The sequence below is a fragment of the Equus caballus genome, chromosome 18 (assembly GCF_041296265.1).
Source record: "Equus caballus isolate H_3958 breed thoroughbred chromosome 18, TB-T2T, whole genome shotgun sequence".
NCBI lineage: Eukaryota > Metazoa > Chordata > Mammalia > Perissodactyla > Equidae > Equus > Equus caballus.
Window position 1 is genome coordinate 41,398,918 of NC_091701.1, and position 26,391 is coordinate 41,425,308.

Consider the following 26,391-nt stretch of genomic DNA (forward strand, 5'->3'; position numbering starts at 1 on the left):
TGAGTGTGTGACTCCGCTTTTTTTATTTTTATGCTGTAGCTGTGAAATCTAGTTCAGATTAAAAATAGAAGTGGAAAAAAGTTTTTTAAAGTACACCTATATGAGTAAAACAGAACATTTCAGGACTTTCTAGTTCTGAAATTTCAGTAACAGGAAGGAGGGCATGATCTGTTCATGGGGACAGATTCCCCAGAGATGTGGTTCAATACTAAATACCAAAGTACAGAGCATGGACAAGCAGTACAGTTTCTTTCTGCAAAACCACTTTATTAATGACATACTTTGTCAGATTGTTACATGTGACTATTCCACTTCAATATACCTTGACTGGAAGGATAACTGATTAGCAGTTTTTACCAAGTCCACTGAAAAGAACAGAGCTTTAATTTCACTTGACAGATTGTTAAATTGGGCTTTTAGACCATCTGGTTAATTCAAGTCAATTATGATTTTGAGTCATATATATACAACGGCCATATAACACAATAACTCTTAAAAAATAAAGTCCCCCAAATTAAAAAAATTACGGAAGTTGATTGTCTCAGCATATAAACTACAACGGGATTAGCAAAGAGCTGCTTTTGGAAGCTGCATTAACTGATTCAGGCCACAAGGACTTCATTCTCAGAGCATGCACTTCAAAGTGTATTTCTAATGATGATGGTTTTCCACTTAGAAATTATTTATCCTTTTTCCCGGAGCTCCACCTTGTGACTAGTGGCCACCAGTTTTGAGGCAGCCAGTTGTAATAATTAAAATGCACACTCTGGGGAGGCCCTGACATTCCCCCAGTTTCTCTCTATCATGGGACCTTACTTAATTTTCATAACCATCTGATATTTTCTACTTCTGCATTTCTTTACTGGGTTCCTGTCAGTTTTCCTTCATTAGAAAATAAGTGCAATGAAAACAGAGATCTCATTGACTTGCTCACTGTAATACCTCCAGTTTCTAGAATGACACTTGGTTCTTAATAGGAACTCAATAAATATTTATGTAATGAGTAACTTTTGAATACTGGTTATTAAGTCATTTTTCCTTATAAGAAATTAATGAAGGAGGGTCAAAACTGTGATTTTTAATTTATGGACAGTATCATGCTTTTAAGACAGCCCTGGTGGTTAAGATTCAGCACTCTCACCAGCATTGCCCAGTTCGTTTCCTAGTCACAGAACCATACCACCTGGTTGTCATACTGTGGCATCTGGCGGCTATGTGTTGCTGTGATGCTGAAAGCTGTGCCACTGGTATTTTAAATTCCAGCAGGATCACCCATGGTGGACAGGTTTCAGCGGAGCTTCCAGACTAAGACAGGCTAGGAAGAAGGACCTGGCCACCCACTTCAAAAAAATTGGCCACGAAAACCTTATGAATAGCAGTGGAACATTGTGTGATATAGTGCAGGAAGGTGAGAGGATGGCGCAGAAAGATGGGGCAGGGTTCTGTTCTGCTGTGCACAGGGTCGCTGGGGGTCAGAATTGACTGAACAGCACAGCAACAAAATCACACTGTTAATCATTATTCCCCGACTGCGCTAACCAGTCCAACACAAATGGATGTGGTTCCCAAAACCCACCGTTTACTAAACAGAACAACCCCAATAAACTCATTTACATAACAAAGGTATCTAGCTTACCATTGGAAAGTAATTTATTTAGTACTTCTCAACATATCCTCTACTCTAGTTGTAATGGGACTGTGATTCAGATCTTCAATTTTTCCCCTTTAAATTGAAGTCACATTTTATATCTTTTAGTCGTTAGGAGGGTTATATATTATTTTATACCTTTAGTTTTAAATAAAGCCCAGGAGTTTTAAAAGCATTAAAATCTCAATAAATTCCTTTAAGCTTCTCTATAAGACATTATTAACTATCAATTGAGTCATCGTTCAGTAATTGAAGATTTTAGGCCACTTTGTGTGGCTGCTCACGAAAGCGTGCTGCTAACCAAGATCTTCATTGTTTAAAGAAAGGCTATTTTTCTTCTCCTTTGTTTGAGAAGCGAGAACTAATAAAAATGAATGTCACTCTATATATTAGTTTAGTGTCCAGAACCTGTGAATTTTAAGCTTAGAAATTAGTATTTTCCAAATCTTGCTGCTAAAACTGATTGAATTAAAAAGATTGCAGTAAAAGCAAACCAGAAACCTCTCAGAAGCCTTTTTTTTCCTTCTGATATACAAATGTAGGGTTTTAAAATTTGTTTCACTTCCTCTCTCTCTCTTTTAACGGAAAGAGTGTGGTTAAATGTTTGAATAGATACCAGATTAGTTTAAAAATTCCCCCCCCAAATTTTGATAGAAATATTAATGCAAAAACAATTACTCACATTAGTTTGAGAGTTTTCAATAGGGAGTTTCTTTTAATAGTTCTTATTTTCTGAATAATAACCACCATATAATTTCCCCTTTTTATGAATAGATCAGGGGGCTGGCCCCACAGCTGAGTGTTTAGGTTCATGGGCTCTGCTTTGGCAGCCCAGGGTTTGTTGGTTCGGATCCTGGGTGTGGACCTACACATTGCTCATCAAGCCATGCTGTGGGGGCTTCTTACATAGAAGAACTAGAATGACTTACAACTGGGATATACAACTATGTGCTGGGGCATTGGGGAGAAAAAAAAAGAGGAAGATTGGCAATAGATGTTAGCTCAGGGCCAATCTTCCTCACCAAAAAAATAAAAAAGAATAGATCACAGTTTGGGGAAATGAATAAATCAACACTCATCTGATTTGGTTACAATTAAAAACCAGTAATCACTTTAAGAATAATTAAAATAGTGACACAATTTCACATTATAATGGCATCTGGTCTGTAAAGGAAAACACAGAGGAGGCTCCCCTTATAGTCTTCTTTACTCATCCTCATGGCTGTGGCATTCTCTGACTTCATTATTATGGTCATTCTTCTCAAGGTCAGAAATGAGAATATTCTCTTCTAGATGGACTGTACTAAAGTTGGTTGTAGGATAGTAAGGATTCTCGAACCCTGCAAGTCTCCTGAAGGTACCATTATTGTGCTTGTAAATGCAGAAGGAAAGAGTGGAAATTGCCAGAATTACAATCAGTGTCAGTGCCACTGTAAGAGGTACAATGCTGTGACTTGGTCCTGAAAAAAGATGAAAAAAGAGAAAACTTCAATGACAATAAAGTAAGATAGATACTGTCACATAGTTACTTCCTATTTTATTATTTCTAAGAAAAATCAAAATGTTTTCTACTGTTCCAAACCTACCTTTTCCTGGATGCTCCTTTACTGTGTGAATATCTAAAATCAAATACAAAAAACATACTGAGATGAAATTTTTCCGTTAATTCAGCAAAATTATGTCGTTACTTAAAGCAGGGCTCAGCAAACTATGGCCCATGGATCAAATCTGGTCGCCTGTTTCTATAAATAATGTTTTATTGGAACTCAGCCACACTCATCCATTTATGTATTGTCTATGGCGGCTTTCATGCTACAATGGCAGCATGACAGAGACCATTATGGCCCCCAAAGCCTAAAATATTTATTATCTGGCCCTTTACAAGAAAAGTTTCCTGACCCCTGATTTATAGTAATCATTATTAGTGCTCACAAACAAATATACAATTTTTTTTAAGCCTAAGACTTCCCATCCAGTGTCAGCACTATGCTGCAATAAAAGATGTGGGTAAAATATAGTCCCTGCCTGCAAGGAACTCAGTTTTGTTGGGATGTGATGGAGTTTGTCCAGCAGTGATAACCTCTCTGCCTCTACACAAGGATGTTATAATCAGCACCTTCTCGCCTTTGCACTCTCAAGAATCTTGGGAAATAAATAATGGCTCCTCTGTTCCAACAGTTAGAGGGCTCCTGTTTGAGGATTTCCTACTGTAAAAATGTATCTCTTTCAACTGGGCTCTATCTGAAAATTTGAGCTCTGCTATTTTGATCTAGGTAAAGATCCAGAGAATATGTAGAGAATGAGCCAGAGAAAGAGCAGTAAAGGATTTGTGACTGGAGGAGGAAGTGCCCTGGCGCACTACTTATGCCCATTCACTGTTATATTCTCAAAGGAAGCATAAACATCGTTACCAATAGTAAAACCATTTTTTTTACAAAACCTTTTTTTGCAATTTAAAAATAACCTGGTATAATTTTATATAATATTATTGAGAACATGTATTATTGTGTGTGTCAAGATGCTTTTTAAAGAAAGACTGTTAAAAGAGTATTTATTGGGGCCAGCTCCATGGCTGAGTGGTTAAGTTTGTGCACTCCGCTTCGGGAGCCCAGGGTTTGCCGGTTTGGATCCTGGGCGCAGACCTAGCACCGCTCATCAAGCCATGCTGAGGCAGCATCCCACATAGAGGAACTAGAAGAACCTACAACTAGGATATAGAACTATGTATTGGGGGGCTTTGGGGGAAAAAAGAAAAAGAGGAAGATTGGCAACAGATGTTAGCTCAGGGCCAATCTTCCTCACCAAAAGAAAGGCTGAGCAGAATTATCATGCCCTTTTAAAAAAAAGAGTATTTATTTTCACAATGCCGGCAGTGGGCAGGTGTACAAGGAGCACGTAGCCAGAAAACTTGGAGTCTAGTCCTTCATGTGGCCTCAGTTTGGACAGCTACTTTTCTCATCTGTAAAATAGGAATCTTTTATCTGCTTGACTGCCATGAAAAGTTGCTGTGAAGTACAAAAGAGATATCCTATGTGTTACAGGAAGCTGTAAAGTCCTGTACAGACACGAAGTATTTCTGATTTGTTCTTGATGCTTAAATGCTGGTGATCACTTGGGCACACTATTTATTAGGCTTAGTCATGTTTTCTACACAGAGTTGGTATTCACACTATGAGGGCTTCAAATATTGGTGCCACATCTACCATTTCTTTTCTCCTTCATTCCCAGTATCTAATCAGTTACCAAGACCTGATGATTCTCTTTTCCCATTTCTACCCTCCTTTTTTATTCCTAGTTCTGTCACTCAAATTACAACTGCCTCCTGTTACGTCTAGATAAGTGTGACTCCATAGCAGGGGTCCACAGAGCACAGAGGCAGTCCCTGCCTCCTTCACCACGGAGTTCAGCTCTTCACAGCACTCTCTGTGAATGGACCCTACATCACTGTTCAATTTTACTCCCATCACCGCCTAACATGAGCCCTTTGCTCCAATCTAAGCTCATTCTCAACTGCTGCCTTTAGTCATGCTGGGACTTTTGTCCGAAATGCCTTCCCTCCTCTATTCTCTTCATCCTTTAGGATTCCAAAGCCTCATCTTTTCTCTAAAGCCTTCTCCAGCGGCACAGGCCACACCAATCCCTCCGTCTTTATAATACTGACACTGAGAACTGTTACGATTGTTACAAACATCATCCTACTGTCAACGATCTCATTAACATCCTATCTTAGAAATCTTTGCTGTTATTTGCAACTGACTACAATTTTCTGGCTTAGATTTCTAAAATTACTATTTTTTATCCTTACAAACTAAGTAGTTAGCCCAAGATGAAGCTAAAATACGACTTTTATGGCATAGCGTGCAACAGAGAATCATATCTGATTATTTACAGCAAAGATACCTAGGCCTGGATTATATTTCCTGGGACAAAAGATGAAATTCTAAGTGGGAGTTGCCGGAATGAGGCTCACTGGTTTACATTTCTGGCTCTATTTGCTTGAGGTAAACTGCTTTTTTGCCCATTAGTTTAACAGCTGGGTGACACAAGAAAGTCATAGTCTTTGAGTTGATTTATAATGGTTTTTTCTTCGTATCAGAGAAAGAAGGAGCTGAAATGTCCTCTGACTTATTTGATACAAACAAGATGATAATGTCAGAATCCATCTGAATACTCTCTGAATACTGCGATTTTAAAATCTTTAAATGCTAAGAAGGTGGGTCGACATTAGTCAGAGGAGAATCAAAACGAAGAATTTCCTTCTGACTTTACTTACCTGCCTCCATTTTACATATAAATCCCTTTTTTTCTTGACATGGGGATAACTGCCACACTCCTTCGGGGATCCTCAGGGCAACACACAGATGGGGTTTGACATGCTCCATCTCTGGCTTCCGAATGCCCCAGTTTGACTGGTCTGTGGGAGTTCCATCAAACCACTTTATGGTTTCATCTGTGGAAAAATTGCTCACTTATTATGAATTATGTGCATGGTTGTCAAACATACTAAGACTGGAATGAACCATAAAAAGGAGCCCCTAAACTTAATGAGACTTTCTCCTTATCTGATGCATTCAGCTCAGTCGGTACAGTCATGAACTCAACAACAAAACGTAGGTATTAGTAAAGTTGCCTTGCGAACAACTCTATTTATTTTAGATATACTGTTCTAATTTAGTTCATTTAGGATAGGTTTTTTAATGTGACACTTTGAATTTTGAAATATTCCATATCATAATCAATTGAAAGAATTCATTTCATAAACTAATCAATAAAAAGAAAAATCCAAGAGAAGTCCTAACATCCAAATCATTACAAAATGGTTCACTTTCTGAAGGAATTGTACAGTGAGTTTCTTTAAATAGCAAGCCAGTGGTGTACCAAGGGGTGGGGGCAGCTGGAGAGCCCACCCATGTCTAGGCAATAAGAGGGTGTATTATCTGAAAAGGATGTAAAACCAACAATAAAACTAACTAAAAGTCAGTCAGCTTTTTATTATCACCACGTGCTAGAAATTCTAACCAATGTCAGTGATTGAAATACTCCTCCTCGCCAGGGTGGGTCCTTCTCCACTTTGGTCCAACAGTCTAACAAGCTCTCCATACCAATTAAAATAATTTTCCTTACACACGCTTTCAATAACCATCGCTTACATAAAGGAAAGAATACCATACTCTCATTTGATTACAAACTCTTTTTTTGAGTGGTAAGTAACAAGTCCAATAGCACAATTTATCACTGAGACGCCTCCATAACTCTATTGTTTTTTTTATAACACAACCTTTAGGAACCTGAGGTAGTTTCAAGTAAATATGGTTTTGGTGTCTATGACTAAGTTTGTGACCACAAAGTTCCAGTTAAGCATTTTCATGATGTGAGGGTAAGTATAAGATAAACTGCTTGTTTTCATTTTGGGTACCTGTAGGACTATTTCAAAGGACAAGAGGGTATAGAGAAAAGGGTTAGCAATGTTGTCTTTGGAAGAAATGGCTTTAGGACCCATGCTATTTTTTACAGCAAATGCATCCAAGGAGAGTGTTCTGGTTTGCAGAAGCCATCTTCGTCAGCATTGACCACCATGCACTTATTTACGCCCTCTCCTCTCCTCTATCCAAATCACTTACCGTCACCATCAAACTGAGCATTCAGCCAAACCATTTGGACAGAAGAAACAAAAGCAAAAAGCTCTTCTAGGAGAAATGAGTTTTCAGCCTCATCCTTGATTGTCAAAAGATTAGATCCTATAAAAGAGACAAACAGCAAATGAACAAGTATTTGTGTTTACATGTAAATACAATATAACTTTGTTTTTTTTGAGGAAGATTAGCCCTGAGTTAACATCTGCTGCCAATCCTCCTCTTTTTGCTGAGGAAGGCTGGCCCTGAGCTAACATCCATGCCCATCTTCCTCTACTTTATATGTGGGATGCCTGCCACAGCATGGCTTGCCAAGTGGTGCCATGTCTGCACCCGGGATCCGAACTGGGGAACCCCGGGCCGCCGAAGCGGAACATGCGAACTTAACCATTGTGCCACCTGGCTGGCCCCAACGTAAACACAACTTTTAAAAATGTCTCCTATACTCTAATTTGTAAAGTTCAGCCTTTGAAATGTGAAAATTTCCATTGTAAATAAGTGATTTTTAATTAAAAATTTAGAAGTAAAACCCCATTTATTAAAAAATACAAGCTTGTACTTAAGAAGTTAAAGCATAGAATATTAATTTTAAGGAACATTAAAAATTCATAATTCAAGTGCATTCCAAAGGAACATTTTCTTGGGAAAGTACAGTATTCTGAGACAGTATCTTAGGTTTTCAAATTCTATACTTGACATTGAGTATTGTATATTAGCCATCCCCCAAGCAAGCAAATTCAACAGTATTTATTTTTTCAATTGTTTTTGTTGCTCTCAAAGTCACCAAATAATCAGATAAATGAAGAAAACCACATTGTTTACTGAAATGTCAAGAAGGAGCACACCGAAAGCATTTTACCAACACAAAAGAATTACCTTCCTTTTTGCAAAATTCATGAGCAGCCTCAAAGCTTGTACTGTCTAGGACTGTAGAAAAACTGTAGCAATTACTTTCGAATTTTATCCAGGGAATAGATGTTTCTGAGCACAACTCTGGGTATCCAAATGGTCTTGTTTCTATGAACAAAATTCAGTTATGATTTCAGAGTGGTGGCTTGGTTCATTTATTGAGATAACGATTGCATTACATTCTGTGAAGGACCAAGATAACTACATGTAATGAGATTTTCATGGTAATACTCTGAAAGGGTGAGTTTAATGTAAATGGTCACAAAACTAGGACTGGTTTACGGCGTTTCTGGCAGGAGTAATCTTTACCTACACATAACACAGAATATTACGCAGAGCTTCATGGGCTTAATGTGGGTGCTGCCTGGGTGAGGGGAGTTGTCTTTCAAGTTTACAGTTAGTAGCCTAAAGGTTGGAAAAACTGGAGGATGTGATTCACAGAAGGACTGGCAGCCAAACGAAGCTGGCAAAAGGCACTTCCAGATGTACAAAATGTGTTCCATGCAATGTTGAATATTACGGATTTTAAAAATCCTTACTTGCTAATAAACCTATGAGAGAAAATAATGTATTCAATAAAGTATCATAACATAACATAACATAGCACATAACTAGGGAATTTGAGGTAGACCGCTTCAGAAGGCAAGCATGAGAGTCAGACACAGCCATGTGAGATCCTAGGTGTATGGCTGTGGGCATGCTACCTAATCTCCCTATACTTTGATTTCCTTATCTATAAAAGAGAGCTAACAACAACACCTTTCTTACAACTAGAGTTTAAATAACCTAGTGCCTGACACTTTTAAGCACTCAATAAACACAGGGCTACTGAAAAGGGAAGACTAAAGTCTGTGGAGTTTTAGAAGCAGAATTAGCTTTCCCAATATATGTATCTCTCATTTACATTTTTATCCTGAACTGTTTTGATCTGAAGTTACATAATGTGCATGTATGCTATTGAATTGACAGTATCCAGAATGTAAGTAATTACTTGAACATTTACTAATTGAGAGATTGAAAAAGAAACCAGCTAGTGTGAAGGAACTCTCTTTGTGTACACCACAGCAATCAAGGGAAAGGAGACCTCATGTAATGGGATAAACATCAAATGAGAGAGCCAGAAAAGTTGGCTCCTACTCCTGGTGCTGTTGACGGACATCTATGAGATCTTCAGGAGGCTATTTAGTGCTCTGAGTCTGTTTCATCTTTAAAATAAAGTTCACCTGGTTGGGCCAACTGAACTTTAAATGTAATGAGATGCTATTTTTATTATATAAGTACGTGTGTAATATAAATATAAATGTTATTACTATGATTATTGTTATAATCTAGAATCCTATTAGTCTTTGACCTAAACATAAATCCTCAGTCTGGCTCAAGATCCTCTACACACACTCCTAACCCATGTTTCTAGCCTGATTTCCCATCTCTTTTTACCTGTAACCTGCAACACTGGAAAATCTCAACACCAGTTTTGTCTTATACATGCCCAGTCCTTTCTTCCTTCCATGTCTTTGCTGAATCTTTTCTGCTCAGAATGCCTCTCCATGTCTCATCATTGTCCTGTTTATACCCAACTATTCTTCAGGGCCAATCTCCACAGTCACTTCCTTCAAGAAGCCTTTCTACTTTTCCCCAAGTGGCTATGATGCATTCTTTTTCTTGCCCCACAACACTTGCTACCTCTCTTATGTCATTTGGTGGCCCTGCCTTGTGTAACGATTATTTGTCTGTACATCACTTATCAGGCCAGAGATTTCTTGAGGGCAAATCCTTCTTACTAGTCTTCTTCATTTCTCCTGCTTAGCACAGTGCTTTGCATACAGCAGGTGCATAGTACATATTTCTTGAGTTGAACAGAATTGAACCTACCAGTGGGTACCTGACAAATGGCTCCTTGCAGAAATGACTCGCAGGCTGCGCTACTCCAGCGTCCACTGGTGTCAGCAAAAACGCAGTCACCCAGGAACGATGACTCATCGTCTTTCCAAAAAGTGAAGGAGGATTTGGTGCCATCTGACCAGTCAAAGTTAAGACCATTCTGTGGAGGGAAATTGAGTTCTCATTTCCTTGCCAAGACTGCTGGTGACATCATTCAATGCTGTCTGAACACCCCTCACTTCACACAAAGATTTACTTTTTCACATCTAGACTTACATTTCAGGGGGTCTAGAACAGCTTGCAAATATGGCCTCACAAAAAGGAATATCTACAACAAGCAGTATCTTTTTTAGTTTTGGGGAATCCTTGGCTCCTTGCCGCCATAACTTCCCAGGAAGCAATCAGAGTGAAGTTGGATCAATATCTTGTTCTTTACACTAAAATAAATTTCAGATCGATCAAAGATTCAGACATAAAATTGAAAACGCAAAAGTACTAAAGAAAACTTGGCTAAACATTTTATATTCTTGGTGGGGGGAAAACCCTTCTAAGTCTGATCCAAAATCCAGAGGCCATCAAGCAAAATTGACTACATAAACTTAAAACGTGTACAAAATACAAAATATAATAAACCACCAGGAAATGCCATCCGTTCCCCTATCCCACTGGCAAGGATTAAAATTTTGACATACTCAGTGTTGGCAAAGATGTGAAAAACTAGACATTCTCATACACTGTTGTAAATTGGTGCAAACTTTCAGAGAGCAATGTGGCACCACTGGTTAAAATTTAAAGGGTACTTTACTTCACTTCTGGGAATTTATCCTAATTGCACAAGGATATCTGTTGTGCATTGTTTGTAACTGTGAAAAACTGGGAAGAACCCATAAGTCCATTCACGGGAGAATGGTTTAATAAATTGCGGTATATCCTTATGTGCTGCTGTCCCAAAGAATGTATTAGATTTTTATGTGCTGACATGGAAAGCTGTACAAGGCATATTAAATAAAAATGCAAGTTTAGGGACCGCATATATAGTATCATCTCATTTGTATTTAAAAAATACGTGTATATATATATATATTCATCAATTACATGTGTATATATGTGCATACACAGAATATTTATAAATGACACACAAGAAACTGTTTACAGTGATTGACACTGGGGAGCAGAACTAGAGGTCAGGATAGAATAGATTTATTTTTCACTAATTTGGGTCTGTAATACTTTTATTTTTAAAAAAAGAAAACTAAAAAAAAAAAAAAAAAGCTCACTCTCCAAACTACATCCTTAGAATGGGAAAATAACCCCTATGTTAAATTCCAAGGGGGACTGAATTAATTAATAACCAAATTTCTAGGCAGGAAGCATGATTCATTTTTCTTAGGGATTCCTTGAACGCAACAAATTACCTAAATGCAGGGGCTTGAGTTTAGGATGTGTTCCAGTGCACACGTGAGAAAGTATCCCAAAATTTCTCAGAAACTTTCAGAGAACCTTTGAAGGGCATGAATTTCCAGAAAATTAGGCAAGGGATGTTCATGCTAAAAAGGTGCGCACCTTTATTTTGTCGTCATAGGCTGCTCATAAAGTTGTCAGTAGTTATTGTATAAACCAATTACTTAAATGTTATAATTACTATTATTTCTGGGAATTTTTTTCTGTGCTAATTTCAGTGGCTATATCGCTAAGGAAGTAGACGTGAGACTTAATTATGGGAGGATTGTCCAAGGGATTTGAGAACACCTACATCTGCGGTGAACAGTCCAATCCAGTGGGCATGTCCTAGCCGGCTGAGGATAACAGTGAGGAAGGACTGGCGATACTGATCTGTAATGCTGACCAGTTCTGCTCCATGCATCAGGCAGGTTTTTACTGCTGTATACCAAGTCATATTCGCATTAATTATTTTGTAAGTTCTGTTTCCATATTCTAAGGTATTGGGGATTGGATACATATCAGATGTATTTCTACCATGTCCAGAAGTATCTAGAACAAGAACAACAACAAAAATCATTTGTAGCATCTGGATGAGAAAGGGGGAGGCAAAGCTTTGCATAGATCGTGTCACAATGATCCATCCTACTGTTAACAACAGTTTTCCCTCCCGGAATTGACTATTTCGAAATGAGGACACTGCCTGAGACCGTAGGTGATGCTAAAGAATTAGAACACTTTAGGAAATTTAATGAATGAGTTTCTTAAAAAATATAAACATACATCGAACCATTTCTAGAAGTTTTCCCATTTTTTACAATCTCTGTTAAAATAACCATCTTTTTGGTGGAACCGATGTGATCTCCTTAGGCAAGTTTCATCCTACTAGATACACTTGGCCTAACATATACTGTTATGGCAGAAATTAATACTCACTAAGAGAATATTGACATATATTATGTAGTCATATACTGCATTGCAAAGATAATTTAATGAGTGCATATTCTCAAATAAACTTTATTAAACTTTTGAGACCGTTTGATAGTTGCTACCATGTTAAAAGTTTACACGTATAAATTCTAAAAAATAGTTTTAAAATTAAGCTAATAAATGCTTAGAAACACACACAGGTCTTATAAACAGTTGCTAGTAATATGCCACCTGGCAGAGTCAAGAATTATAAATTAAGAGGCAAGGTTTTCCCACCCGTGATCACTGGTGCTTTCTTGTACATGAGAAGCTGTGATCATGTGAAAACCAACCCCGTGTTTTACCTACAGATGTTTCCTCTTTAATACGTACATTTGCCTTTTTGTTCTGTATTATATTATGTTCTAGGGTAGGCTAAATTTAGAAGACCTAACATACAAAAACAACGCAAGAATTTCTGAACTGTCTGATCCAAAGCGGCTGGGATTTCTCTCTGTATACTGGTTTCATTACATTTTGGCTTGAAAAGGAGCATCTTGAGATGTGGATAGGTGAGAAGACCTCCAACTCAACCCTAGCCCTGATCCTAAATGGCTAAGAAACCTTGGGTAAATTACTTAATCTCTCTAAACCTCAAATATCTGGTCTGTAGGATTAGTAAGGCCTTCCTTAGAGGGCTGTGGGGAGCATTCAATGAGATATATACACAGGGCACTTACTGTAGTACCTGGGACCTAGAAGGCTCTCAATAATTGTTGCTTCTTGCTCCCCTCTCCTCCTCTTGTCACATTCTCCCAAATAAAAATGGCAAAGTGGGAATTTGACTTTTCCTGAAAATGTTACCTCAATACAGCAGGAGTACATATTGTAAAACCAAAGTGAAATTAATCCAATTACCAACTAAATTGTGATGGACCACACTTTTATCATCTGTTCATTCTTTGCTAGAAGTTTGTTTGCTAGCCTATGTATCACGTCTGAGGCTATTTATACAAAACCAATAGAATACCAAAGTAGCTATTTAAAAATGATAACAATTATTAAAATTAAACTAACTGAAATCCTTTGTATATATGAGCCAAATAACAATTTAACTATTTTTCTCCACTAAGTTATGCATCTGTATTTTCGCAAATATAAATTTCTCCCTGTGTAATTAATTTCTTCAAGTTTCAAAATATAAGTGATTTGAGCAACATGATTTTGTCACCTGTTGCCATGAAAAAGAAAGATCTATTGGAAACCAAGTTCCAAACTGGGGTTCTTGACTTTGCCCTTGTTTCTCTTTTTACTCAGATATCTTCATTCTTTCAGGCAGATAAGAGACTTTAGGCTCTAAGCCCAATGCAAAAACATACTTATGTGGCACATAAAGAAGAGAAGCAGAATCTGGGTATTCATTGTCGACTACAAGAATTTGTGTAGTTGAATAAAATTTCTTGGAAATAATAATAAAAACAACTTTCATTGGTTAAACATATGCTAGGAACTTGCTAAGCATTGTATATACATAGAGTCTATGACATAGTTATTATCCTATTTTACAGATGCAGAAATCAAGGTTCAGAGAAGATACGAAACTTGACTGACAGTTTATTTACAGAGGTGGAGTGGGAACCCAGGAGGGGTGTGAACTCCAGTGCCTATGCTCTCAACCACGACAACTCTATACTATCTCTAAAAGAACATATATGTGGTTAATCCAAAAAATATCAAAGAGAGAAAGTGGTCAGAGAGTATATTTCAAGAAGAGATCAACATCAATGCTGTATAATAGAATCATTTAACTGAGAGACCTTGAGTGTATTACATATTTTTTCTAAGCCTCAATTTCCTCATCTGTAAAATGGGGAGAATTTTACCTACTTCATAGAACTGTCATTAGAATTTTATGGGATAATGCTTACAAAGCCAAGGCACAGTGCCAGGGATATCATAAGTGTGCAAGCATATGGTACATTGATATCATTTCTTTCCTTACAAGACTCTGCTCTTCTCAAAATATTCTTGCTATAGCTGATCTGGTATCTTCTTTCAGTTCCTGACCACTATTATGCTTAAGTGATAATTGTGAACTAGGAAACGGGACTTCCTTGGAATTGCTTTTCTGAGGATGGGTTGATACTTAGTATCATTAAAGAATTTACATGTATGCAACACTAAGAGGTATAATTCATATTCCAAGTAAGTGCATATATATATATGGATGAGATATACATATACTAGGCTGCCCAGAAGTCCACACAGCTCCAGACACAAACTCTGGCCTTCTAGGCTGGCATGGCACAGGAAGCCAAGCACTCAGGAGAAGTATGAGATGGGAGCTATTGTTGGCGTTATTTTTATTACTCAAGGTCACTTACAGTGCATTCACACTGTTCCTGGACCCCACTGGCTACCTGTAATAGTATGGCTTTGGTAATTCACACCAGAAGTCATTGGGGGTTTCTGAACATCAGGTCTAGAAACATGCAGCATGCCATATTTATGCCATGATAGCCAGAGACCAGTTTTAGGGTTCCGAGAAAGGAGTAAGTATTGAGTGGGTTTATTTCCTTGACTCTTTTCCAACATTTCCTCAATGTCTTTTTTATTGCCTGAACAGAAACATAATCCCAGAACAAAGCAAGTAAAGCCTTTTAATATGACCAAAATGGGTGCATAAACTTGGTCATCACTCAAGTGGACTCTGCAGTCCTTAGCACCCCACTAAAGGGCACGATCCTGTGGTAGCGGAGATTAAATGACCATATATAAGTAAAGCTCAAAGAATAAGTGCCTGGCACTGTTAGCTATGAAACAGTCAGTTATATAGTGTGTAAAACAAATAGGGAAGAGAAGAGTGGCCCATGGAAATGAAAAGAAAAAAAGGAAATATTTCTTACCCTGCATTTTTTCACAAACAAACCCAAAACCTTCTTTTCCACAGTCTTCGAAATACCATTTTCCAGTGAAATGAAAATTAGGATTAGTTGACAGCAGGGCACAGAGAGGCATGTGTTTTTGAACTTCAGTGGTGTTATGACTTGGAATCTTTAAAAGAATAAATGTTTTCCAAAACATGGTAACATATAACATTATTATAACATTGACATTTTTATTAGGGACATAATTTTTAAAATACAAACACCATTATTCCTTTATTTGCATTTAATAAACCTGTTCACAAATCACTTCATAACCTACACAATAAATAATTATTGTGATGAGTAAAGTAATTACCTTTATGGAACACAGGAAAATGATATGAAATTACACTATTAAAATTAATATATTAATAACTGACTAATAAAAATTATGCCTACAAAATATAAGTGAAAAAAAAAACTTTAGGGGGCTGGCCCAGAGGCATAGTGGTTAAGTTCACCACTCCACTTCAGCAGCCCGGGGTTTGCAGGTGGGTGCAGACATACACACCACTCATCAAGCCACGCTGTGACAGCGTCCCACATATAAAATGGAGGAAAACTGGCACAGATGTTAGCTCAGGGCTTATCTTCCTCAAGAAAAAAGAGGAATATTGGCAACAGATTTTAGCTCAGGGCCAATCTTCCTCACAAAAATAAAAACCCCAAAAAACAAAAAAACACTTCAGTAAACTAGTCTCAAATAGGATCTCCTGCTAAAACGATTTCTAAAAAATAAATCTAAAAACTTACATTTATTATGTCAAATGGAGACCAGTTAGAATACGCGACAGGCTTTCCATTTAGCCATTTTTCATAATCATCATTTTGTAACCCTATCCATACATTAGTGGTCTGGCCAAAGAGATTCATAGTAATGAAAGCTGAAACATAGGAATACATTATCAAATTTAATGCCATACAAACTATTTGGGTAATCATTGAATTCTGTTTATAGCTATGATTTTATTTAAATGAAAGCAAAACTTAATTATGAATCAATTGTAGGAATTTGTTACTTTGTCCTTATGAAGGTAATGCAGGCTCTTTCACTTTTGTTTCAGTTTAAATTGACAGAAATTAGCTGGCTAAGCCTGGGATTTCATCATATCATTAACAAAACAATTTCCAGTCTTCATTCAATGGCTTTCTAAACAAAAGAGGATTTGTTTGCTGTACCTTTCTAAAGTATATGATTGCCTAAATATCAAAGTGTATAAGTAAATCTAAAGGGATCTAAAAAATTATGCCATGTGGGCCGGCTCCATGGCCGAGTGGTTAAGTTCTCAGGCTCTGCTTCAGTGGCCCAGGGTTTCACTGGTTCAGATCCTGGGCGGGGACACGGCACCACTCGTCAGGCCACGCTGAGGTGGTGTCCCACATACCACAGCCTGAGGCACTCACAACTAGAACATACAACTATGTACTGGGGGGCTTTGGGGAGAAGAAGGAAAAAAAAAAATAAGATTGGCAACAGATGTTAGCTCAGGTGCCGAACATTAAAAAAAAATTATGCCATGCAATTATAATAGACTATACCTCAGATTATTTTAGCTGTTTTATAATACAGATATACAGATCATAAATATGTCCTTATTCTTTCCACTATTACCGGTAAGACAAAAGGCTCCAAACGTCAGCTGTTCAAGCAATGCAGTGTACGAACTTTTACAGATGTCATGATATAAACCTTACAGGCCAAACTGAAAATTTATGTGTCATCAGCAATATAGTACTTAAAATATTGATTTGAAAATGTTTGTATTCTGGAGGAATTTTTAATAAATACTTGAATAAAAATGGTAATTTTTGCCTGATTGAATATTGAGTGCTCTACCTTGCTCCACCTCATTTTCAATGGCGACCAGTGTGCCCCCTTCTTCAGCACACAAATCTTGAGCCGACGTCCAGTTCTTCCCATGACTTGGGTCTTTGGGGATTTTCACCAAAAGGCACTATAAAAAAATGTCAAAACAAAGTGTTCACCTCCATATTTTTCTAAATGAATTAAAAATTTCCCAAAGATACTGAGGATCAGCCTTGAAAATTCTTTACAAAAATAACTCAGTTTTTCTTTGAGCTACTCCAAAGGAGCAAAAGTAAAACAAAGAGGATCACGAACTTTCAGGGTGAGTCAATGCCTCGCGTGCATTTGCACCAGGAACAGAAGTAAAGATGTGTTTTGTCATGCAGGATATCAGAACAATGTCTTTGCTAGTGGAAAATAGCATTCCTTCTAAAAAGGAGCCAGCCTGATTGCAAAGTTTACAATGGCAGATTTAATCTAAAAAAAAGTTCTGTGAGTGGCAATTAACAGCTTAGTTCAATTTTACTTACACATTTCATTACAAATATTCATCACTTTAAGTGAGAGAGGAATACTGGGGAATCAAACCACATCAAGTATTTAAATTCACTGAGTACTTAGAGTCAGCCATGAAAGTCCATAAAGAAGAGCCAGAAAAGAAGAAAAATGAGCCCATTGGGAAGAGAAGCAAGGCAGGACCAAGGAAACTTAGGAAGGAGAAACAAAGGGGAGGGTGACCAACCACGTCAAATGGAGCTCAAAAAGAAGTCTGCGGGATTTGGCAGTGAGAGCTGACTGTTGCTCCAGGAAGACTCCTATCGGTGGCCTGGGAAGGGTTACTCATTATGGGATGAGAAATGGAACAGTAACTACTAGGCAGGACAGGCAAGGTTTAAGCATAGTTTTTTTTTTTCCCCTAAAGCTCAGTGACATTTAACACGTTAGGGCCAGACAGAGCCAGGGGAGAGGTAGAGAGAGAAGAGAAGGACTATAACAAATCAGGCAACATTCCAGAGAAGTTAGGAGAGACTTTATGCAAAGGATATTCCATATGGAATATTCTCTCATCAATGCACACAGACAACCCTCATCACTGATAGGTCAGATCTCAAGATCTTGTCACTGAGAAAATCTGAGCTACAAGATAAGTCTAGGCTAGTGTGGAAGCCTACACGTGAGAGAGCATCCTTTCTCATCTTCCTTTGGTATGCCATCCTTCCCTATCTTTCTTTAATTTCTAAATTTGTCAGTCCCTGACCCCTTCCCCACCATCATGAATGCCTTAAAAGGCAGAGAGGTTAAGTGTTATTCTTTTTTGAACATCACACTAAAGAAAGACCCCCAACAAATATCTATGGAACAAAATAAAATTCAATACACTCTGAAATGGTTGTCAAATGCCATTCTCAGGCATTCTAGATTTAGTCCAGCGGTTCTCAAACAGAGCCATTTTGTCCTTCAGGGGATATTTTGATAATGTCTGGAGACATTTTTGGTGGTCACAGCTGGAGGTGGGGGGAGTTGCTATTGGCATGCAGTGTGTAGAGACCAGCGATGCTGCTAAACATTCTATACTGCAAGGTGAGTCCCCTACAGCAAGGAATTATCCAGCCCAAAAGGTCAATAGTGCCCAGGTAATTCTTTTCACAACTCAGTCCTGATCACGTCACTCTTTAGTTTAAAGCTTTCAAGGGTTTTCCACTGCTCTTAGGATAAAAACCAGGAACTTTGATCTAGCCTGAAGTTGAGGTACCAACAAAGAGAGGAAGTACATTTTCAATTCTTCTGGTGCCCTTTACCTTGTTTGCTTCACAAAGAAATGGAATTGGCCTTAAAGGATTTTAATTTTATAACAACTATCCTTTTATCTATTTCCTTTCATTTTGCCTCTTTCCTCTAATTACAAATTCCAAAGAGTGGCACATACTAATTATTAGGAAGTCTTATCATTTAATGCGAATTCACCTTATGTTCAGATAGTCACACTAATGAACCATTCATAAATACCAATGAACCTCATTGGTTCAGTTAGCTCAATAAATCTCTCCAGAAAACACACACAATGCCCCCTCCCTGCCCGCTCCCGCTTTGCCTCAGCCAAGATTTACTAGCTTGACTATGGGAGCGTAGCCTCCCATTACCACAACCTCATTGTTTCTAAAAATATAACATATTTACTAACAGACTTCAAAATGGTGTCATTAATAATGAAAGCAAAGCAGCAAGATGAAGTACGGCATCTTTAATTTTAAGTTGTTTACCTACTAATCTGCAAAACGTGATCAAGTTTAATGCATCTCTGATTATGACTGTGAATTAAAGATATCCTACAGTACTGAATACGAGTTTTGAATATAAAATTTTGTTTTGTCTCAAAGTTATTTCCAGCTCAAAATTTGAAAATAGAATTCATGATCTTCCCCCCAAACTTAGTCCTTTCCCAGTGTTCTTACTGACCTTGAATGGCAGAGTCATGCATTCATATAAGCCTGCAACGTGGGAGTCTCCTCACTGTCTCACTCCATCATTCCTTCAGTGCTACTATTTGGCCATCCTAGTTCTCAGAGTCCCCCACCATCCCCACTGCCCCATAGTCTCTGCACCACCATCTTAGCCCAACCTACTAATCTCTTGCCTGGACCACTGCAATAGCTTCCTAACTGCTCTTGCCTTCATCACCCTAGCTCTCTCACAATCTATCCTTGGCACTCTTGAGTGATTCTTTTCAAAACTCAGTCCTGATCATGTCTCTCTTTAGTTAAAACCCCTCAGGGGTGTCTCATTGCTCTTAGGATAAAAACCAGAAACTCTAACAGGATATCACCCTTGCCTATTTCTTTTGTCTCATCTCCTACATTCTAATTCTCTAAACTTCCTTTAGTTTTTTAAATATGTCACATTTCCTCTCACCACAGGAACTTAGCACATGCTGTTCCCTCTACTTTTAATGTGTCCTGTCCTTCTGACCACCTCAGTCAGGTCCTCCTGTTGTATACTTTAAGAGAACTATGTAACTCTCCTTCATCACATGTGCCACAGTTGTAAATGACAGTTATTTTTCTGATTGATTTACTAATATTTGTCCCCCCTCTAGTCTGTGGGCTCCAAAAGAGAAGGGATTATGTTCGTTTTTCTTCACCATTGAATGACCAATATCCAACATAGTTAAATGAATGAATGAAGTGCTAAAAATTTGAATAAATTTTAAAAAAGAAGAGAGAGTAGTTTTTAAGGAAAAACCATTTTGTACATGAAATCAAATATTGGTTAATCCCAAACCAGATGATGCAAAACATCCAGGCCCTTGAATAAGAATGTGTAAGTAGAAGCATAAGACTTAATCTAATACACACACACACTTAGAATTTCTTCCTCCTGCAGCTCTGTTGCTACAAGTACCTTAGATGATTCACTCTTTCTGGGGTAATTCCTGGTCAAGCCTCTTTTACATCATCAAACATAGAGAAAATAATTTGTGAGACATTTTTTTTTTAAAGATTGGCCCTGAGCTAACATCTGTTGCCAATCTTTTTGTTTTTCCTTCTTCTTCTCCCCAAAGCTCCCCAGTACATAGTTGTACATTCTAGTTGTAGGTCCTTCTAGTTCTGCTATGCGGGACGCCGCCTCAGCACGGCCTGATGAGCAGTGCTAGGTCTGCAACCAGGTTCTGAACTGGTGGAACCCTGAGCCACTGAAGTGGAGCCTGTGAACTTAACCACTTGGCCATAGGGCCAGCCCCTATGAGACATTTAAAAAGATGCTTAACTTGTGGTATCTTAGTTTTAAAACTCTTAAAGGTGGATAATTAGTCAACCAGCTAGGATTTTTTTTCTTAGAAATAATCAATAAAAATTCCTTCCAGGAAGCTGACAAACAAGAAGTGAAGTTTAGGGGCCGGTTCCGTGGCCAAGTGGTTAAGTTCGCGTGCTCTGCTGTGGTGGCCCAGGGTTCAGATCCTGGGCACGGACATGGCACCGCTCGTCAGGCCACGTTGAGGCGGCGTCCCACATCCCACAACTAGAAGGACCTGGAACTAAGATATACAACTATGTATCAGGGGGGTTTGGGAAATAAAGCAGAAAAAAAAAAAAAAAAGATTGGCAACAGTTGTTCGCCCAGGTGCCAATCCTTAAAAAAAAAAAAGGAAGATTGGCAACAGTTGTTAGCCTAGGTGCTGATCTTTAAAAAAAAAAAAAAGTGAAGTTTAATGGGACATAATATATTGACACATTCAGAGCTGTGAAGTGAGTAATGTCTGTCATTGCTAGCTCCCAATTTTCCTTCTGTAGTTTTTTGTTAATCAGGGGAACCATCCCCACTAGGCTCTCCACTTCTCTCAACTATCAGTCCTCCTATTATCAGCTTTTCTAATGATCTGATAAACCCACTTATTCTAAGGTGTAGATGACAGATGAGGCAATCTCAGAAATATTTCCCTTAAAAAAAAAATAAAGGAAAATGTTAAGGCAAAAGAGTGAGACTCTGTTGGATTTTAGCTATTAATAGGCAGAGAAGGCACTGTGGGTGGGGAGACACAGTTGGGGACCCTGAAACCTCACTCTGAAAGGTCATCTTCTCATGAGGCTTGGTGCGACAGTATCCTTAGTAATCAAATCCTTTGAATGATTCAGAGACTAAGTTGTGCAACCGTTGCGTCGCTGGGCAAATATTTGCTGCACATTGGAATAACCGAGGGAATTTTTAAAAAATACCAATGACTGGATCACATGCAGATCAATTAAATCAGAATCTTTAAGATGTCACCTGCACCTTGATATTTTTAAAAAGCTCACCTGGTGATTCTAAATGTTTGATCAGGGTTGTGAACCACTAATCTAGCTGTTAGTTATCCATAAAGACTTTTTTAAAAAACGGAGCCACCTGAGGGTATTTTAATCCTGCTCCATAGCTAGCTTCAGAAAGCCCTTCTCCTGTCATGCATGTATTTGTGCTCTACTCACGCCCCTTTCTACTCCTTTCAAAGGAAGCATTCGCTTGCTCTTTTGCCCTGGGTCTGTTGCACCATCACTGCTGCCAAGCCCATATGTGTACATACTCCCTGTGTTCACACAAGAAGAAATATGGGACAGAGCTAAGCTGTGTGGATGAAAGAGTTTGAGAGAAGGATAATAGTCAAGGGCTGAACCATAAACAGCCAGTGTGAGTTTCCTAGAATTATTTCTCTAATGCCAAGGATTTGACTTGCCATTAATTTCCTTAAAATATCCTCTTTTACACAGGGGAGAAATTATGATTAGTAACTAGAACAGTTGTGTTCATGCTTTGGGGTTTCTCACTGTCTGTATCAATCTGTGATTTTAAGATGAGAGAGGCATTTCTTTGTGCCTGTTCCCTACAGACCACTCCAGGATATACTCGTTCTAACTGTTGTGAAAAACTATCATATACAAGGATTAACTAAAAATGGACCAACAACCTAAATATAAGAGTTAAAACTATAAAGCTGTTAGAAGAAAACGTAAGGGGTAAGTTTTCACGAGCTTGGATTTGGCAATGTATTCTTAGATATGGCACCCAAAGCAGGAGCAACAAAAGAAAAATTAGATAGATTGGACTTCATTAAAATTAAAAAATTTTGTGCATCAAAGGACATTATCAAGAAAGTGAAAAGACAACCTACAGAATTGGAGAAGATATTTACAAAACATACATCTGATAGGGGTTTAATACCAGACTACGTAAAGAACTCCTATAACTCAACAACAAAAAGACAATCCAAATAAAAAATGAGCAAAGGACTTGAATAGACATTTTTCCAAAGATGGTATACAAATGGCCAATAAGCACATCAAAAGATGCTCAACATTATTAGCCATTAGGGAAATGTAAATCAAAACCACAATGAGATAACACTAGACACACTAGGATGGCAATAATAAAAAAGACAGATAATAACAAATGTTGTCAAGAATGTGGAGAAATTGCTAGCATACACTCCTGGCAGGCTTGTAAAATGGCTCAGCTGCTGTTGAAAACAGTTTGCTGATTCCTCAAAAAGTTAAACATAGAATTAGCATACGACGTAGCAATTCCACCCTAAAGACATGAAAACAGGGACTCCAACAGATATTTGTATGCCAATGTTCATTGTAGATTTATTCACAATAGTCAATAAAGGGAAAACAACCCAAGTCCAACAGCAGATGAACGGATAAACAAAATGTGGCATGGAATATCATTCAGTCATAAAAAGGAAGGAAGTTCTGATGTGTGCTATAATGTGGATGAACACTGAAAACATTATGCTAAGTGAAATAAGCCCAACACAAAAGGACACAATGTGAGTTCACTTATATGACATATCTAGAATAGGCACATTTGCAGAGATAGAAAACAGATTAGAGCTTACTGTGGGCCAGAGGTATGGGGAATGGGGAGTTACTCTTAACAACCAGAGCTTCTGTTTGGGATGATGATAAGTTTTGAATATAGTGGTAACGGTTGAAAAACATTATGGATGCAATCAATGCCACTGAACTGTACACTTTAAAATGGTTAAAATGGCGTATTTTATGTTATATATATTTTACCACAATAAAATAGCTTAAAAAAACTAATTGTGATAGGTTTTATTAAAAGGCTTAGTTATATTCAGAGTCCTATTGAGTATTTCCTATGTTTCTCATATTGAAATGTATAAATAATTTACAACTGGTAGAAAGATTTTATAGTTTGAGAAAATAGGAAGCAGACAGAAGGTGTCAACTATTAAAAATAGTGTATCTCAAAACTATATAAAGTTTTATAGAACCACTGTATTATTTTAGAAAATATCTCACAGTACTGCTGGACTGATTGCATCCTGGGGCTAGGCTGATGTGGTAATTCTTAAGTTCTTCTATGAAGCGGCAGCTGTAGGGGAGCGACAAGACTGCTAGACTCAGGGTCAGAAAACCTGAGGTTGATTCTCGGCCTGGCACTTCTTTGCAGTGAAGTTTCAGAAAAAACACACGATTTTATTAGCCTCGATCTTCTCATATGTAAGATGGGATAACAATTCTGTGTATTTAAAAAAATTCAATAAAGTAAGAAATATATATATATATATATGAAAACACCCAGCAAAAACAGCTAGCCATGACGTGGAGGAAACCCAAACGTCCATTGACGGATGAGTGGAAAAACAAAATGTGGTAAATATGCACAATGGAATATTATTCAGTCTTAAAAAGGAAGGAAACTGACACATGGTACAACATGGATGAACTTGGAGGGCATTATGCTAAGCAAAATAAACAAGTTTCAAAAGGACAAATACTGTATGGTTCCACTTATACTCAGTATCTGAAGTAGTCAAATTAACAGAGACAGAAAGCAGAATGGTGGTTGCCAGGGCTGGAGGAAGGGAGAATGAGGTATAATTGTTTAATGGGTTTAGAGATTCAGTTTTACAAGATGGCAGATTTATTGCAACAATGTGAATATACTTAATGCTACTGAACTGTAGACTTAAAAATGGTTAAGACGGTAAATTCTATATTATGTGAATTTTACCACAGTTAAAAAAAAATTAGTGCCAAATACGTGGTAGGTGCTCAATAAGTGTGTGTCAAATTCAAATAGCCCCATTTTACAAATTAACAATGAGAGGAAGATCACCAAGGAGACAATGCTCTGCCAGTGTAACTGGACATATAGGGTGAAAATTTGCTGTTCACGATTGAAGCGTGATTTCACACTAGCATACGGAATGATGACAGTTTGGGTTTTTTAATTATTGAAGAGTTAAACGTTTATAATTTGGGATGCATTTAAAATACTTCCACCTAAGGCCTATAAAGTTATTTTATTACAAAACACAAGGAGTGGAGGGGAAGTCTCAGCCTTAATTGGAGGCAGTATCAGAAATAATAAATCTAGTTTGCAATATCCCCACTGTTAATTATTTTTTTAATTCAATTCTGCATGGAAGCACCAGCTTTAAGAGGCTCAAGACGACATTGACTGAGCTCTGTTATTACAGCACCATGCCAGCTCCAGGCAGGGAAGACACAAAAGAAGGAGATGGAGTCTGGGCCCTCTGGAGTTAACAGCTCCCTTAGGAGCAGGGCCTGGATACACACGCATGCACACAGAAATGTGCGCACGCACACACTCATCACACCTAACGAAAGAGTCACAGAGCGCAATGAATGACTGTGTCAGTAGCAAAAACTGATTATACAAATGAAAGGTGGTGTCAAGGCCGTTTCTGACAAAAACTTTTTATTTCAAGAGGTTTGTCCCTAAATCAAAAACTTCTCAAATCTCTTGAAATTTGTGACAAAAAAATTCCAGGTCGAAGGAATAACTCATGGTTTTTCAAAGCCACACACACCCACTTTTTCTTGCTTTCTAAAATTAACATCTACAAAAGAGAAACAAAGGCAACCTTTACAAAACAAATTTACCTTATAATTAAAATATAGCCATCCTTTGGGACACGTTCCATGTTGTTTGGGTGTATCTTTCTCTCTCTCTATGACCCAAAATTTTTTTCGCTTACAGATGCTGGGCATAGGGACTGAACACTCATCACTAGCCCAGAGTCCTGGAGGAGAAAATGAGTTAGAAATGACTAGAAACAATGGTGAGGCTCTGTAGGCATTTCTATTGATCACTATTTTTATGACAGCTATGGTTTATCATAATTTGTTTTTTAAATCTAGAAATTGAACTAAACTTAACTACTAATCATAGAGTTCTCTAGTGACAAAAGCTACCTGGGCAAGGTGCCAAATCAGTAATTCTCATTCAAGAATGTAGAAATTTTGCCAATGCAAAACAAAAAAACCTAACTAAACAAATACTGCAATTGGAATCACAGAACTGATTCCAGTTCTAAGAATATTTGACTGGGTTAGCAAAAGAGTATTTTGTAGAGTAATATTTTTGTTTTAAAATATTCAACTTAAAAAAAAGATTCTAAAACAATAGATCATTTCTATTTTATAATTCTTTAGAAACTATAATGACTTAGAAAAATTAACTCAGGAACTTCTAAGGAAGCATTGCTCAACACTGACCCTTAGACAAAACAGGCACACACATGCCCTCGGGAGGATCTAGCCCAAGGTCCTTGGTCTCCTGGAAAATGATTTTTAATTTAGAAGAGCTATATTTTCAGAGTAAAGGTTATAGAATGCATTTCATTAGCATCCAAGTTATAAATTCCAGAATAGGGCAAGGATGTATGTAAATTGCAAGGCCAGATTCAGTTTTTTAGTGAGGGATATG

General features: G+C 37.7%; 1 protein-coding gene across 3 annotated transcripts in view; it reads right to left on the reverse strand.

Annotated features, from left to right (window-relative positions):
* Nucleotides 1-246: 246 nt before the first annotated feature.
* The window catches only part of PLA2R1 (phospholipase A2 receptor 1), a 108,228-nt gene continuing 82,083 nt past the window's right edge, over nucleotides 247-26,391 (reverse strand). The window contains exons 20-31 of one of the 3 annotated variants that reach the window (XR_011428245.1): nucleotides 25,566-25,705; nucleotides 17,185-17,302; nucleotides 16,101-16,231; nucleotides 15,327-15,474; nucleotides 11,825-12,063; nucleotides 10,348-10,508; nucleotides 10,063-10,231; nucleotides 8,158-8,298; nucleotides 7,270-7,386; nucleotides 5,922-6,098; nucleotides 3,235-3,267; nucleotides 247-3,108 (exon numbers count right to left, since the gene is read on the reverse strand). Coding sequence is in view for 2 of the 3 variants with exons in the window: in XM_005601532.4 (XP_005601589.3) it covers nucleotides 2,855-3,108; nucleotides 3,235-3,267; nucleotides 5,922-6,098; nucleotides 7,270-7,386; nucleotides 8,158-8,298; nucleotides 10,063-10,231; nucleotides 11,825-12,063; nucleotides 15,327-15,474; nucleotides 16,101-16,231; nucleotides 17,185-17,302; nucleotides 25,566-25,705 (1,667 nt within the window). In the remaining variant the exon portion in view is untranslated. The remainder of the gene's footprint in view (nucleotides 3,109-3,234; nucleotides 3,268-5,921; nucleotides 6,099-7,269; nucleotides 7,387-8,157; nucleotides 8,299-10,062; nucleotides 10,232-10,347; nucleotides 10,509-11,824; nucleotides 12,064-15,326; nucleotides 15,475-16,100; nucleotides 16,232-17,184; nucleotides 17,303-25,565; nucleotides 25,706-26,391) is intronic. The other 2 variants (XM_005601532.4, XM_023622989.2) reach the window with 2 other exon arrangements.